Below are 17,608 nucleotides of genomic sequence, written 5' to 3'. Positions count from 1 at the left end.
AACGGGACAAACATCCTCACGGGGAGGGTTGCTAATGCTGTTGGGGTGGATTTAAACTAAATTGGCAGGGGAATGGGATCCTGAAAAGTAGTTCAGAGGGGAAAGAAGCTGAGATGGAATTAGAAGTTAAAATGCCAGTGAGTGAGTCTGGAAGACAGAGGAAATATAGGTTTGATAAGAAAGAAGTGAGTTTAGCAAGGCTAAATGGAATATATTTTAATGGAAGGAGCCTGAGGAATAAGACAGATAAGCTGAGGGCACAGATAGGAACATGGGAGTATGATATCATAGCTATGACTGAAACTTGGCTAAAAGGGCAGGGTTGGCAGCTCAACATTCCTGTTTTGGGGTATTCAAACAGGATAGAGAGGGGGATAGAAGAGGAGGGGCAGTTGCAATATTGATCAAGGAATCAATTATAGCAGTGAGGAGGGATGATACCTTGGACGGATCACCAAATGAGGCTGTGTGGGTGGAAGTAAAAAACACAAAAGGGGCAAACACACTTGGGTGTGTACTATAGGCCCCCAAACAGCCAAGGAGAGATCGAGGATCAAATAAGTAATCAAATTTCAGAGAAGTGTAAGAATAATAAGGCAGTAATAGCAGGGGATTTTGACTACCCAAATGTTAACTGGAATAGTTTAAGTGTGCAAGGTAGGGAGGGAGCAAAATTTTTAAGTTGCATCCAGGAGAACCTTTTTAGCCAGTACGTAGAAAGCCCAACAAGGGAGGGGGCAGTTCTGTACCTAATACTTGGAAATGAGCCTGGGCAGGTGGAAGGCATATCAGTAGGGGGGCATTTTGGAGATGGTTACCAATATCAGATAGATTCAGGATAGTTATGGAAAAGGATAAGGTTGGGCTGGGAATAAAAGTTCTAAACTGGGGAAAGGTTGATTTTACTAAGATGAGATACGATTTGGCCCAAGAGGACTGGGAACAGCTACTTGCAGATAAAACTGTGTCATAGCAGTGGGAGGCACTCAAGGAAGAAAAAGCGAGAGTACAGGGCAAATATGTTCCCGTCAAGACAAAGGGTGGGACCATGTCTGGAGAACCCTGGGTGTCAAGGGGCATAAAGGTTAGGATTAAGAAAAAAAAGAGAAGCTTATGGCAGATTCCGAGGGCTCAATACAGCAGAGTCCTCAGAGGAGTATAAAAAGTGCAAAGGGGAACTTAAAAAGTAAATTAGGAAAACTAAGAGAAAGCATTGGTGGGTAGAATAGAGGAAAACCCAAAGGGGTTTTTTAAAATATATATGAAGTTAAGAGAATAACTAGGGAAAGAGTTGGGCCAATTAGGGACCATAGAGTAATGTGTGTGTGGACCTGGAAGACATGGGTACAGTTCTCAATGAGTACTTTGTGTCGGTCTTCACAATGGAAAAGGACAACGCAGATATAGACAATAGGGTGGAGGACTGAGAAACATTAGCGGAAACCAACAGAGAGAGAGAGGGGGCACTAGCAGGTTTAGCAGCCTTAAAAGTGGATAAATCCGCAGACCTGGATGAGATGTATCCCAGGCTGTTGAGGAAGACAAGGGAAGAGATATCAGGGGTCCCGGCAGTAATTTTAAAATCCTCTCTGGCCATAGGTGAGATGTCAGAGGACTGGAGGACTGCTAACGTTGTCCCATTATTAAAAAAGGGAGGAAGGGATAGACCAGGAAATTCCAGGCCAGTCAGTCTAACCTTGGTGGTGGGGAAGTTACTAGAAAGAATTCTGAGCAACAGAATATATCTGCACTTGGAGAGGCACGGATTAATCAGGGATAGTCAACAAGGATTTGTTAAAGGGAAGGTCGTGTTTGACAAATTTGATCAAATTTTTTAAGGAGGTAATCAGAAGTGTTGATGAGGATAATGCATTTTATGTGGTCTGCATGGACTTTAGCAAGGCTTTTGATAAGGTCCCTCATGGCAGACTGGTCAAGAAAGTAAGTGCCCATGGGATCCAAGGCCAAGTGGCACGTTGGATCCAAAATTGGCGGGAGGCAGGAAGCAGAGGGTGATGGTACAGGGATGTTTCTGTTTCCGGGGAAGTCTGTTTCCAGTCGGGTTCTGCAGGACTCGGTGCTGGGGTCCTTGCTGTTTGCGTAGATAAATGATTTGGACTTAAATGTAGGGGGTATGATCAAGAAGTTTGCGGATGACATGGAAATTGGTTGGGTGGTAAATAGTGAGAAGGATAGCCATAAACTGCAGGAGGATATTAATGGACTGGTGAGGTGGGCAGAGCAGTGGCAAATTGAATTCAACCCGGAAAAGTGTGAGGTAATGCACTTGGAGAGGGCTAACAAGGCAACGGATTACACTATGAATGGTAGGACTCTGGAAATTAATGAAGATCAGAGGGACCTTGGTATGCATATCCATAGACCACTGAAGGTAGCAGGGCAGGTAGATAAGGTGGTTGAGAAGGCATATCGGATACTTGCCTTTATTAGCCGAGGCACTGAATACAAGAGCAGGGAGGTTATGCTGGAACTGTATAAAACGCTGGTTAGGCCACAACTGGAGCACTGCGGGCAGTTCTGGTCACCACATTATAGGAAGGATGTAACTGCACTGGAGAGGGTGCAGAGGAGATTTACCAGAATGCTGCCTGGGCTGGAGGGTCTAAGCTATAAGGAAAGATTGGAGAGACTCGGGTTGTTTTCCTTGGAGCAACAAAGGTTGAGAGGAGACCTAAAACAAAAACAGAATTACCTGGAAAAACTCAGCAGGTCTGGAAGCATCGGCGGAGAAGAACAACGTTGACGTTTCGAGTTCATGAAGGGTCATGAGGACTCGAAACGTCAACTTTGTTCTTCTCCGCCGATGCTTCCAGACCGGCTGAGGTTTTCCAGGTAATTCTGTTTTTGTTTTGGATTTCCAGTATCCGCAGTTTTTTGTTTTTATCTTTGAGAGGAGACCTGTTGGAGGTGTATAAGATTATGAGGGGCATAGATAGGGTGGATAGGAAGGCACTTTTTCCATTACTAGAGGAGTCAATAACCGGGGGCTTAGATTTAAGTTTAAGAGGTAGAAGGTTAAGAGGGGAATTGAGAAGAAATGTTTTCGCCAGAGGGTGGCGGGGGTCTGCAACTCACCACCTGAAAGGGTGGTTCAGTCAGAAACTCTCATAACATTTAAGAAGTATTTATATATTCACTTGCATTGCCATAGCCTCCAGGACCATGGGCCAAGCGCTGGAAAATGGGATTAGTGTAGTCAGATCTTTGTTGACCAGCGCAGGTCCGATGGGCCGCATGGCCTCCTTCTGTGCTATAGGTGTTTATGAGACCACCTGTGGACCATACAGCTAACTTCAAAGAAAGCTATACAAAGGCCTCTGCATTTAACAACCCTGGTTGATCTGAAGGAGATAGATCGTCTGCTAAGGCAAAGGCCCCACAACCTTCCTTTCAATTCTTAATGGCTGAGACATTTAACAGCCTTTGAAATCCAGACGATGGATACACATCCTCTGTCAAAGACCTGGTGGAGAGGTGGGAGTCATGTGACATGGGCCTCTGGCTTGTGGAACAAGCAATATTGCCTTGCTGAACTGTGTAGCTTAGTCTGCTGTTTACCATGTAACTAGCAGCCTCACAGATAAGCAGCTCTGTTCAGGGGGAATACCTGGCCCCTATCCACACTACTTCTGCTGAAAATTCAGTACCATCACCTACAAGACAGATTAATGTCTGCATGCCTATCTCAACATGTGAAGTCAACACCAACAGAAAAGTGAATTATCCAGCATCAATTTTCACCTCACCAAACTCTATGAAGGAATACCTCAGTGGACTTTAACTCTAGACTCTGGAACCCACGCGAAACAATATTTCTTTTCTCTATGGTCTTTCTATAAATCTTTCTTTTCTCTAACCCTCCCTTTACTATCTGAATGCGAGGGGGACGTTGCGAACCCTCTTTGCATTCTGAGTGTGTACAAATAAACAAACATTTTGAGTTCATCCTATCTCAAGTTTGCTATGGGGTTATTAATAGAAAATTAGATCGCACCAAAACTGAGCGCTTAAGAATAATGCTACGGCTTATGAAGAAAGAAGCAAATCAAAACACCTTTCTGTTTATGGATGGATTGAGAGAGAAGAAATTAGTGCTGTTTAAATTAACCCCCACCCCACCGGCCACCCCGACCCTGGTCTGTAACAGGAACATAGGACTTAGGAACAAGAGTACGCCATTCAGCCCTTCGAGCCTGTTCTGCCATTAAAGATGATCATAGCTGATCTGGTTGTGGTCTCAACTTCACTTTGAATTTTTTGCCCACTTTCCCACTCTGGCATCAGTAAGTTGTTAATGGTAGATAACAAGACATACCAGTTTGTGGTTACTAACACATTTCGCAGCATTTTCACCTGTTCTCTATATACATAACATATTAGCTATCAGGAAATAAGATTTTATTTTTGCAACAGGATGTGAGTGAATTGCTTGAAGCATAATTTTTACACGCAATATTAACGGACAGCAACTGAACCTTAGCAAATGCAAATTTATGACCAAAGAAACCAAGTAAATATTATTTTCCTTGTTGAGTAAAAATGTAATCCCTTCATATTGTGCAGTGATTAACATCACATCTATACACTTCAAAAAGCTACAGCACAGTACATACATTTCCAACCAAATGATCACTTTAATTATCATTCTTTTTAACAGTTCTTCCAAATTAACCAGAGATGCATGATGGGTTCATTGTCAGGAAATCAATTTTGTTAAATGCTAATTTCCAGATTAAAAAATATTCATCTGCCAAAGTACAATGTAAACAAGTGAATCAAATTTTAAGAGTTTTCAGCAGAGTTAAGGTTCCGATTTTTAACTAATCGCCGGTATAAATGGGGAATTAGTTAACCTTATATGTTATGTCTTATCCATCAAACAGCTAAATTACAGTAAGATTACCTTTTAATCTGAAGAACAGGTTAACCAACCTTAAAACCAGTTGCAGCACTTCACAATAGATCTGCAGGCCAACATTAAATGCAATGTCACCAAAGCAACTGTTAATTTATTTATGACTTTCATTCTTTGGATGCAGCTGAATAACTACATATGAATTTATGAACATCATCAATGTCATCATGCCATTTGCGATTACATTATATACAGAGAATGCACTGTCAATTATTTTCAACAGAGCTTATAGCAAAAAAGATTGATGAAGAATGATGAAGGTCAGATATCAAAAAGTAATGTTTCCCTGTTCCCATTAGAGAGTTGCTTTTAGTAGCTGCTTAATATCCTGGAGAACTCATGCCATGAAATTCCCCATTTACATTATGGAGAAATTTCCATAGAATCAGTTCAAAAATACATATAGTCATTATTTCAAATACATCATTTTATCAAAATTAGGGCACTCAATAATAGCCCACTGATTCTTGCTAGAAAATTTATGTGGCTACCGAGTGAGGAGATGAACAGCATAGTTGGTGACACTGTCCAAACAGCCAGTCAACAACCATGGTCTAATTCACAAATAAAAACAAAATTACTTAGCTGAGGTAGCAACTACACGTCACTATGGGTTTGTATCCAGAATGAGTTACCAATGAGAGATGATTGTTGTCCAATAAACTTTGATTTGATACATTGCATGATTTGATATACGGTTGTAAAATATTCAAGTGTTCCGACTTAAAGATCACACACAGAGCAATTACCTGAGGCAAGGCAGTGGGCACAAATATCAAATACTTTGTTTGAACCTTGAGGTGATGTTGAAAATGAATAGCCCATCATCTAGATTAGGCAATGATTATCTCCAACAAGTGAGAGTCTGACCAGCTCCCTATGACTTTCAATGATTTCCATAATTGAATCCAGACCAACATCCTGGGGGTCACCACTGGCCAGAAACTTAACTGGACGAGCCACATAAATACTGTGGTTACAAGAGCAGGTCAGAGGCTGTATCGCAATGGCGAGTAATTCAACTCCTGACTCCCCAAAGCCTTTCTACCATTTAAGGTACAAGACTGACGTGTGATGGAATACTTGCCACTTGCCTGGGGTGCGACTCCAACAATACTTAAGAGGCTCAATATTATTCAGGACAAACCAGCTTGCTTGTTTAGCATATCATCCATAAAACACATTGCAGTAACTTGCCACGGTTTCTTTGACAGCACATTCTCAATCCGTGACTTCTACCACCTCGAAAGAAAAGAGCAGCTGGCACATGGGAACACCACCACCTGCAAGTTCCCCTCCAAGTCACGCAGCATCGTGGTTTGGAATTATATCTCTGTTCCTTCACTATTATTAGGTAAATATGCTGAAAATCCCTCACTAACAGCATTGTGTATATACCAAATCCACACTGACTGCAGCGGTTCAAGGTGGTTACGCACTACTGCCTGCTCAAGGGTAATTAGGGATGGGCAGTAAATGCTGACCCAGCCAGCGACACCAAATCCCATGAATGAATAAAAAAAATTGAGGGGTGGGAAGTGGGGAGCAGTGGGACAGTGTATCTTTAACACTTTAGCACCATAAGACTATGCACACACAGATAAAGGTGGTCCCTATTTTATACTCTGGTGCTGGATGACTCCACATTATCAGCTGGGGATGCAAAGTGCCCAGTGGCACCCTAGCTTCCCAGGACACCTGAGCTCTGGAATGGTTGTCATGACAGTCCCAAGTTATATTTTTCATTGTTTGCTATGAAGCTCCTTCAGCACCCTTCTAGTTGGTGATATCACAAAACACAGGGCAAAAACTCAACCTCATGAGCTTTCGGAAAATTAAAAAGACATTTATATATAAAATATTAAGAATTCTGTATATTTTCTTCTTTATAAAATATTCTTCAACTTAACTTCTCATTTAACAGCAACTCAAGGTTTGTATTAGGCTTTTTGCAATTGTGTAAATATAATGCAATAAGTCAACAAACCAGATCTATTAGATTGTAGTTCACAATAATTTACAAAAATAACATGACCATCTGAGAATTCTGGCGCTTGCCACTCCCCACCAAAAAGAAAACAAACAGGCAGTTCTTGACTGCAACCACTTAAGTCTCTGACAATTAACAAATGTGTGAAAGAGATGAGTAAACATTTAAGAGGTAGCAGTCACTGATTTAACAGTAAGATAAAAGCAAAAAACTGCAGATGCTGGAAATCCAAAACAAAAACACCTGGAAAAACTCAGCAGGTCTGGCAGCATCTGCGGAGAGGAACACAGTTAACGTTTCGAGTCCGAATGACCCTTCAACAGAACTAAGTAAAAATAGAAGAGAGGTGAAATATAAACTGGATTAGGGGGTGGGGTGGGGGGGGGGGGGGGGGGGGGAAACAAGTAGAGCTGGATAGAGGGCCAGTGATAGGTGGAGATAACCAAAAGATGTCATAGACAAAAGGACAAGGAGGTGTTGAAGCTGGTGATATTATCTAGGGAATGCGATAATAAAGGTACAGATAGTCCTAGTGGGGTGGGGTGGGGGGAAGGGATCAAAATAGGCTAAAAGGTAGAGATAAAACAATGGATGGAAATACATTTAAAAATAATGGAAATAGGTGGGAAAAGAAAAATCTATATAAATTATTGGAAAAAAGGGGGATCGGAAAGGGGGTGGGGATGGAGAGAGTTCATGATCTAAAATTGTTGAACTCAATATTCAGGACCTTGTTTTGAAACTGCTCATGAAGAAGCACAAAACATTCATTACACCCTCTTCATTATTGCCCTAGTAACACATTTCTAAATTCTCTACATCTACTGCAGTTAAGCAATAAATGATATTATGGCTTATAGCAGTTCAACCTGCTGTTCCATCAAGGAGCAGGGAGGGCTCAGCTAAAATTTTGCAACCTACCTTATGGGACAGGCTAGAGGAAAAGAGAAGCCAGATATTTTCCCCTGCGTAATGAAAGCAGCTAATGAGTCATGAATAGAATTATGACAGCCTTTAGCTTTACTGGTATATAATGGAGTGAGTTCATTTCTCACTTTTTTAAGTAACGATAATATTTGCTGTCCTCAAGTGCAGCTTCTGAACTCAGGGGGCTTTTAAAAATATGTCCTGTTTTCTGCCTCTTTTCCTCAAGGGTTCTCAGGGAATTCCCTGATGATTAAGCACCTTACAAATTTTCTTACAATTTCCTCACTACAAAAGTTCCACTGCTCACTACATGCGGTGGTTCCTGGGACAAAATGAACAATGATGAATCTCCATTTGTGAATATTGGTGAAAAAAAACTCACTCACCAAGGAAATCTTTGAGTACCCATCAATGCGACTTACCTCTTAATAATTATTCCAATTATCTTGAACTGGCTTTTTTTGTATGTCTGTGTTCTAAATCTTTTCTAAGTGTTGATATCCTATAAAATATTTCTAATTGGATCCCAAGACTAATTTCTTTTGGGTGGTAAACTGTCACTATGGACTTTTGTAGCCATGTGCTCATAGTAGAGTTCATTAGTTGATATTAGTGAAGTAGGCAAAAGAAACCAAAAAAGATGCCAGTAATTAAAGGATGTGCTTCTCTTTGCAATCTGGGATTTGAGTTGGTTCCAGTTATTTAATAGAATGGCCTTGCAGCACCTATTACAATGCCAGCTATGATGACTTCCCAAGGTTTAGTTATCAGCATGCTTACCAAGCAATCACAATCACACTTTCTTCCAAGCCACAAATTTTCACATGATCAGCAATACAATTCTACATTTTATCCAGGTCCAGTAAATATTAAAGGCATTGGTCATTAGGTTTTCAAATAGTATTTTGGTAGTACAGAACTTGAGTATTGCTGAAAATCGCAAGAATATCAATGTCAGGAGAAGCAACAACTTTATGAGAAGAGAGTGCTGATTGGTTGGCAAGTGGGCTCTGATTGGTAGAGGTGCTGCCATGGGAGAATACAGCAGTTAACTGTAACTGACAGTTAACTGCCAATTGCCTGACTTAAATTTCAAACAATGCTAATCACAAAGAAGGAGCACTATAGCTGATATTGATATGGAAAAATAACACATTGGGGTGCGCTCTTTCAAGCTCAAAGCCAAAGTACAGAAGCTATACTCAATATCTTACTGTATCTAATTGACCAAAGAGAGTTTGATATCAATAACAGGTGTCCCAAAAGTAAAGTGCGCCATTTATTCCCTTTATCAGCATAAAGAAAAGTAACCGAAATAAGGTATTGTTCTGGTTATCAGCTAGAACTCAGATTCAAGACCAGCTGCTCAAATCACCATGTTCGTTATTTAAGCTATTATATCCTGCAATTTCTTAACATTTATAGTAAATTGAAATATTTGCGTAGCTGGTTGTACTTATTTGGAAACTGTAGTCATTGCAACTCAGAATCATAGAAGTTTACGGCATGGAAAAAGGCTGTTCAACCCATTGTACCTGTGTCAAATCTCAAAAACAGTTAACCGCTGAACTCCATTTCCCACATTTGCTTATTTTTTTCTATTTTCTAATATTTATTCACTTCCATTAAAACTTCATGGACACAGCTTTACCATTAAAGAGGTCTCGTGCTCATGTGGCATTATTTATGTTAGCATTTCTTTAATCCCATTTTGGGATTAAAGGCAACAATCTCTTCCCCTTTTCAGTTTGGTGTTGGTCCCAATAACAACTACAGGCAACTGTTTATGCACCACATTAACAATGTAGAATCAAAGGACAAGATATAAATCTATCAGAAAATGCTATAATTACAACTCGGTTCTTATAGAAAACAATTTTGAATCCAGCCACTTATTCATCTTAATTTTTTTATTTGCCAAAGATTTTTTATAAGCAGATTATTTTCTAATTAAAACAAACTAATTTCCCGCAACTTGAGTAAAACACACAGCCTAGGGTGCAAGATCAAAAGCTTATCGGAGATTTTCAGAAGTATAGAAGGGACATGCAATGTGGAATAAGCTGGTTTATTTATTTGGCTAACTTATTTTTCTCGAACAAGTGACCGCAAACCAATGCCAGATTTACAGACCCACTGTCTTGTTTTGGTAAACAATGCCTTCAGATCGCTGAAAGTTGCTTTGCTCAGGAAGTGCAGTCAACTGAGGGAGTACTACATTTCTGCCATCAGATCCACTCTAGCGCAAAAGCATTATAAATAGATTATACCAAGTTCTGTGTCTCAGCCGATTGGCAGCCTCCCATTGATATGTGAACCAAAAATTTCTAAAGTAAAATTGTGATGCTGGAAATCTGAAAGAAAAGCTGAAAATTCTGGAAATACTTAGTAGGTCAGACAGCATCTGTGAAGTGAAGCAGAGTTAATATTTCAGAGGTTGACGGCCTTTACCTTTTTTTAATTCATTCATGGGAAGTGGGTGTTGCTGGCTAGGCCAACATTTATTGCTCATTCCTAATTGCCCTTGTTCAGAGCCAACCACATTGCTGTGGATCTGGAGTCATATGTAGGCCGATAGCAGATTTCCTTCTCTAAAGGACATTATTAGTGAACCAGATGGGTTTTTATGGCAATCGACAATGGTTTCATGGTCATCATTAGACTTATAATTTCAGTTTTTTATTGAATTCAAATTCCACGGTGGGATTCGAGCCCGGGTCCCCACAGCATTACCCTGGGTCTCTGGATCACCAGTCCATGACAACACCACTACGCCTCTATACTTGCTTAAAAATTGATACATCTAACCTTTTCCAGTTTTGTCAAAGATCATTTACCTGAAACTGTGATCTGTTTCTCTCTACCTGACCTGCTGCATATTTTCAGTGTTGTCTGTTTTTATTTTAGATGTCCAGCATCCATAATATTTTGCTTTTGCTCTTATGAAAAGTTGTGTTTTGCATGATCAACAAGGGTTAGAGGTTTTGCATAACTGGGAAATGCAGCAGTGCATGGTTCCTTGACTGTATGAACACACTTTGGCAAAAAGGAGATCCCAGTCTATTTTGACAGAAGAGGAGCGTGCCAACAGGTTTTAAGTAAGTACAGTGGCAAGGAAAGGGGAAAGGGAGGAAACAAAATTAAAGGGAAGGTCTGTGATATTTTGGAAGGCAAGACAGATTAAATCACAGAAGGGATGGTGGTGCCAGGCAAAAGGGGATGGTAATGGGACAAGAAACAAAAGAGGTGTAAATGGGAAAATAATCATTACCAACAGCTGCCATTCAAAAAAATAGGACAGTGGTTATGAACTTAAATTGTCAAGCTCAACGTTGAGCCCTGAAAGCTGTGACTACCCAAAAGAAGAAGTGCTGTTCTTCAAGCTTGTGTTCAGCTTCACTGGAATTGTTGCACATTCACACTTAACAGCTAAACCAATGCCAAGGAATTTGACTTGTGGTGAAAGCATGCTGCTGCTCCCATACTTTTGGCTGTTTTTGAGGTAAGAAGGATCCAAGACATCTGAGTGGCAGCTGCAGTGGATGGCCAATACAGGATACTTGGCTGTTTTCACCTTTTTCCACAGTCCACACTGTTACCATTGTGCCATACCCACCGAAATTATCGCCTTCTGTGCCACAATGGACTTTGTTTCACCCATCCAACATCAGTTGCTCCACTGAGGTAGAGGTTAACAGGGTTCACCATGAGAAGGGGTGGAGACGACCTGAAGTGAGACTGTAGCTCCATAGAAGACATCCAATCCGATCAGCCTGCTTTTCGCCAATGACCCATGACTGGAACCCATCTGAAACAGGGTCGGCTTACCTCGACCACACTTCATTTCACTTTACTTCCTCTAAGGACTCTATTGCATTTTCCTAGTTTCTCTGTCTCTGTCACGTTTTGTCGATGCCACTTCCCATACTAATACCTCCAATATGCCTTATTTTTCTTTAACAGAGGATTTCCCTATACTGTGGTTGACAGAGCCCCCACTGTGTCTGCCACATTTCTTGCACTTCTGCTCTCACCCTTCCGTTTAGTTGGCAAGGTTGACTCTGAGCTCCCAGTCACTTGTCATTTTATTTCTCCTTCCTACTCTGATCTCTGTCTTTGGTCTCCTACACTGATCCAGTGAAGCTTAACCTAAACTCAATAAACAGCATCTCATCTTTCAATTAGGTACGTTAGCGCCTTCTGGAACAAATATTGAGTTCAACAATTTAAATTATAACCTCTAACCCCATTTTTCCCAGGCAGGAAATAATTCTTCTATTCCCATTTATATTCACCCCATATCAATCTTTTCTTTCTTCACTTATTCCATTACCATGTCCTTTTGCCTTGCATCATCCCTTGTCATTTAATCTCTCCTACCTTCCACCTTACCACAAAAGCTTTTTTTTTGTGCTTTCTTTCCCTAGCAAACTTTCCCTGCTTCTGTGCTACTTGCTTAAAACTTGTTACACATCTATAGCTTTTTCCAGTTCTGATAAAACAATAACTTTGTCTCTGTGGATATTGCCTGATTTGCTGAGTATTTCCAGCATTTACTGTTCTTTCGTTGTTGGGCTGAGGTTAGATAACACTTTGCCAAATAGGTTTCATTGCAAATTATAAGGAATGTTTACAAAATCTGAATTATTAGTTGCTGCATTATACTAAATGAACATTTGGAATAAATGTACTTGTGACACGAAATACAGGATTTTGTTTAAACACTAAGAACACTGGGTTCGCGACCTGTACTAACTAAGCAAGATTTTTACTTCAACTGGTTCACAAACTGCCAGGTTCTCTATGGTTCATGGTTCTCTATAATCATGGGGGATTTCAATATGCAGGTAGACTGGAAAAATCAGGTTGGTAGTGGATCCCAAGAAAAGGAATTTGTGGAATGTCTACGAGATGGCTTTTTGGAGCAGCTTGTGGTGGAGCCCACTAGGGAACAGGCAATTCTAAATTCAGTGATGTGTAATGAGGCAGATTTGATAAGGGAGCTTAAGGTGAAGGAACCCTAAGGAGGAAGTGACCATAATATGATAGAATTTACCCTGCAATTTGAGGGGAAAAAGCTGGAATCAGATGTAACGGTATTACAGTTGAATAAAGGCAACTACAGAGGCATGAGGGAGGAGCTGGCCAGAATTGACTGGGAGATGAGCCTAGCAGGAAAGACAGTGGAACAGCAATGGCAGGAGTTTCTGGGAGTAATTTGGGAGACACAGCAAAAATTCATCCCTAGGAAGAAGAAGCATACTAAAGGGAGGACGAGGCAACCATGGCTGACAAGGGAAGTCAGGGACAGCATAAAAGCTAAAGAGAAAGCATCCAATGTGGCGAAGAGCAGTGGGAAACCAGGGGATTAGGAAGCCTACAAAGACCAACAGAGGACAACTAAAAAAGAAATAAGGAGGAAGAAGATTAAATATGAGGGTAAACTAGCCAGTAATACAAAAGTAGATATATAAAGGGTAAGAGAGAGGCAAAAGTAGACATTGGGCTACTGGAAAATGACTCTGGAGAAGTAGTAGTGGGGAACAAAGAAATGGCGGAGGAACTGAATAGGTACTTTGTGTCAGTCTTCACGGTGGAAGACACGAGTAACATCCCCAAAGTTCAAGAGAGTCGGGGGGCACAGGTGAGTATGGTGGCCATTACCAAGGAGAAGGTGCTAGGAAAACTGAAAGGTCTGAAGGTGGATAAATCACCTGGACCAGATGGATTTTTCTTCAGTTCTGAAGAAAATAGCTGAAGAGATAGTGGAGGCATTAGTGGTGATCTTTCAGGAATCACTCAAGTCAGGGAGGGTTCCAGAGGACTGGAAAATCGCTAATGTAACCCCCCCTGTTTAAGAAGGGAGTGAGGCAAAAGATGGGAAATTACAGGCCGATTAGACTGACCTCAGTCGTTGGTAAGATTTTAGAGTCCATTATTAAGGATGAGATTTCAGAATACTTGGAAGTGCATGGTAAAATAGGGCAAAGTCAGCATGGTTCCATCAAGGGGAGGTCATGCCTGACAAATCTGTTAGAATTCTTTGAGGAGGTAATGAGTAGGTTAGACAAAGGAGAGCCAATGGATGTTATCTACTTGGACTTCCAGAAGGCCTTTGACAAGGTGCCGCACAGGAGGCTGCTCAGAAAGATAACAGCCCATGGTGTTAGAGGCAAGGTACTAGCATGGATAGAAGATTGGCTGTCTGGCAAGAGGCAGAGAGTGGGGATAAGGGGGTCCTTCTCAGGATGGCGGCCGGTGACTAGTGGAGTTCCGCAGGGATCAGTGTTGGGACCACAACTTTTCACTTTATACATTAATGATCTAGATGAAGGAACTGAGGGCATCCTGGCTAAGTTTGCAGATAATACAAAGATAGGTGGAGGGACAGGTAGTATTGAGGAGGCGGGAAGGCTGCAGAAGGATTTGGACAGGTTAGGAGAATGGGCAGAGAAGTGGCAGATGGAATACAACGTGGGCAAGTGTGAGGTCATGCACTTTGGTAGGAAGAATAGAGGCATAGCCTATTTTCTAAATGAGGAGAGAATTCAGAAATCTGGAGTGCAAAGGGACTTGGGAGTCCTAGTCCAGGATTCTCTTAAGGTTAACTTGCAGGCTGAGTCGGTAGTTAGGAAGGAAAATGCAATGTTGGCATTTATTTCGAGAGGACTAAAATATAAAAGCAGGGATGTGCTGCTGAGGCTTCATAAGGCTCTGGTCAGACCACATTTAGAATATTGTGAGCAATTTTGGGCCCCGTACCTCAGGAAGGATAAGACCATAAGACCATTCGGCCCATCGAGTCTGCTCCGCCATTCAATCATGGCTGATAAGTTTCTCAACCCCATTCTCCCGCCTTCTCCCTGTAACCTTTGATCCCCTTACCAATCAAGAACCTATCTATCTCGGTTTTAAATACACTCAATGACCTGACCTCCACAGCCTTCTGTGGCAATGAATTCCATAGCTGGCCCTGGAGAGGGTCCAGAGGAGGTTCACAAGAACAACCCCAGGAATAAAAGGCTTAACATATGAGGAACGTTTGAGGACTCTGGGTCTATACTTGATGGAGTTTAGAAGGATGAGGGGGGAATCTGATTGAAACTTACAGAATACTGAAAGGCCTGGATAGAGTGGATGTGCGGAAGATGTTTCCATTAGTAGGAGAGACTAGGACCCGAGGGCACAGCCTCAGATTAAAGGGAAGACCTTTTAAAACAGAGATGAGGAGAAACTTCTTTAGCCAGAGAGTGATGGATCTATGGAATTCACTGCCACAGAAGGCTGTGGAGGCCAGGTCATTGAGTGTACTTAAGACCGAGATAGATGGGTTCTTGATTGGTAAGGGGATCAAAGGTTACAGGGAGAAGGCGGGAGAATAGGGTTGAGAAACTTATCAGCCATGATTGAATGGCGGAGCAGACTCGATGGGCCGAATGGCCTAATTTCTGCTCCTATGTCTTATGGTCTTATGGTTCTATCCAATTTCAGTTGTGCAAATTTTGAACCAATGGCATAAACCTGACTACCCATCAAATGGTTAGCCAGCAGACCATCAGAATAAATATCTATCACTAAGATTGAAAACGATACAGAAACGTCTCCAAAGCAAACAGTTTTAGGGACAAAACTATTGTCTCATGCAACACATATACAATTATTCATGTCATTACTGAGGTTTCTAAATCCCTCCAATTTTCTCTTTCCTAAAATAAAATTAAAGTTCTAGGAGTTCTCGTCATCTTTTGGCATATCATCCAAACGACCGTTATGCAACTTTAAGTTACCATCAGATTAGCCCCATCTTGGCAGTGTCAGCTGTGGTTCAAAGGCATGAGCGCTAAGGTTCCAGTTCAAGTCCTGCTCCAAGACTTGAGCACAAAAGATCAAGGATGATGACCATCTAGTGCAATATCGAAGGAACGCTGCGCTGTTGGAGGTGCTGTCTTTCAGATGTTAAGCCAACTGGATGCAAAAAATCCCATGGCAATATTTCAAAGAAGTGCAAAGGAGTTATCATCAGTGTCCTGGACGATATTTAGCCCTCAATCGACATCACAAAACACGTTGTCTGATCATTTTCACAATGCTGTTTCAAAAGTTTGCTGTGTGCAAATTGCCTGCCGCATTTCTTAAATTAGAACAGTGAATACAATTCAAAAATATTTCACTAGCTGTAAAGTGTGTTGAGACATCCAGTGGTCGTAAAATCACAATATAAATGTAAGGCTTTCTTTCTTAACCTGACACCACAAGTGCAATTTTATCTTGGGTTCTGGGAGCATTTTGGAATGAGAACCCCAGCATATCTTCGTACCAGTAGACTTATACTTTGGCCTATTACGGCTTCCCTACTGCTAACCAACCAAAATTCACTAACTAGGAACAGTTCGTGACTTTAACCTGGGACCTCCTATTCATTCCCACACTTAGCAACAAATTTAATATTTTAAATTAAGCTATTGTGGGGGCGTTACTTGGTTACATTACCTATAATTCAAGTGAGTCAACTGACACCACCCAACTATTTTCATGCAGGTACTCCACTAAGTCAGGACTACCAAGAACGGTTTAAATACATATAGACGAGACGTACCATCTCCAACAAATGTGACTGCATGTTCCAAAGAAGATGGCTCTACACAAAATTCTGACAGAAGCAATGCGAGTATCCCTACTCAGCCTGAGCCGAGTCTGGCCGTGTACTCGACTAGTTGTTGTGTATGTGACCAGAATGTGCACACTTGTGTACGAGCTCCTGGGGCTGTGCACAGCTGCAAAGAGCACCGGCAGCTCTACACAGACCCCGGGACACACACCATCTGTGGATATTCTCTGATTCCCCCCATCCCCCCAACCCCCCCACCACATTTCCCAGTCCGCCGGCAAGCACACTCACCGTGAACGGTTCATCGCCGACGTTGCCCACCGAGAAACAGCTGTCCCCGGGATTGACGGCGCCGGTCAGAACCTGGTGAAGATTCATCTTCCTGTGGGCGTCTTGTTCCCCTCTGCCCCGGCGAATGAAGCAGTGATCACCCTCCCGGCCCGCTCCCGAGACCTCGGCTCATCTCAGGGCAGCAACAATGACACCTGTCCGAAGATACCCACACGCTGAGCTGGGCCTATGCTCGCTCGGTCCCTACTGACGTGTCTGATGGCCGCCGTCCTCCAGACCGCTCCTCACTGACGCCGTTCGCAACGTCGAGCCGCCATCTTGCTGACACATTCCCAACTCTCGCGATAACTTGGGGGAGGCGGTGAGCACACGTGACCGGCCACCTCCTGTTACCATAGAGACGGGACACTAATGGAAAGCATCAGACGCAGAATATGGCATTGTCAATGGAGCAGGTGGCAAGCAGGGTTAGGTCCTTCAAGCTGCTGATTCATGTTGGGGATCCATGTTCCCCTCTGCAATCTGGGCTGGAAAGACATGGCTGCACCATCCTGTTGGTGGGGTGAGTTGAAACCACCTGAACTAGCCCAGCCCAGTTTTAATCTCTGTCAGAAAGAGCAAAGTACTTCCAGAAACTTGAATTTATATAGCACCTTTCACAATCTCAGGGCACCGCAAAGCACTTCACAGCCAATGAGATTTTTTTTTTGTGTTGCAAAATGCCTTGAATGTGGGCAGAACAGATGATATAGTAGAGGGAAGAGTTTAAAGAGAACAGGAGGGTGGTAAATTAAGAGGAGCGGGAAAATGGAGCTGAGATAAAGATTGAAATCACCAAGGAAAAGGAGTCACACGG

General features: G+C 42.0%; 1 protein-coding gene across 3 annotated transcripts in view; it reads right to left on the bottom strand.

Annotated features, from left to right (window-relative positions):
• Positions 1-16,929, bottom strand: part of dmxl1 (Dmx like 1) — a 259,834-nt gene extending 242,905 nt beyond the window's left edge. For all 3 annotated transcript variants that reach the window (XM_078566607.1, XM_078566622.1, XM_078566614.1), the window contains exon 1: positions 16,753-16,929. In XM_078566607.1, coding sequence (XP_078422733.1) covers positions 16,753-16,839 — 87 coding nt within the window. In that variant the 5' untranslated portion in view covers positions 16,840-16,929. The remainder of the gene's footprint in view (positions 1-16,752) is intronic.
• Positions 16,930-17,608: the final 679 nt, after the last annotated feature.

This window comes from Cetorhinus maximus, chromosome 2 (assembly GCF_964194155.1).
Source record: "Cetorhinus maximus chromosome 2, sCetMax3.hap1.1, whole genome shotgun sequence".
Classification (NCBI taxonomy): domain Eukaryota; kingdom Metazoa; phylum Chordata; class Chondrichthyes; order Lamniformes; family Cetorhinidae; genus Cetorhinus; species Cetorhinus maximus.
The sequence above is the reverse complement of the archived record's forward strand: the minus strand, read 5'-3'. Positions and strand labels throughout refer to the sequence as shown.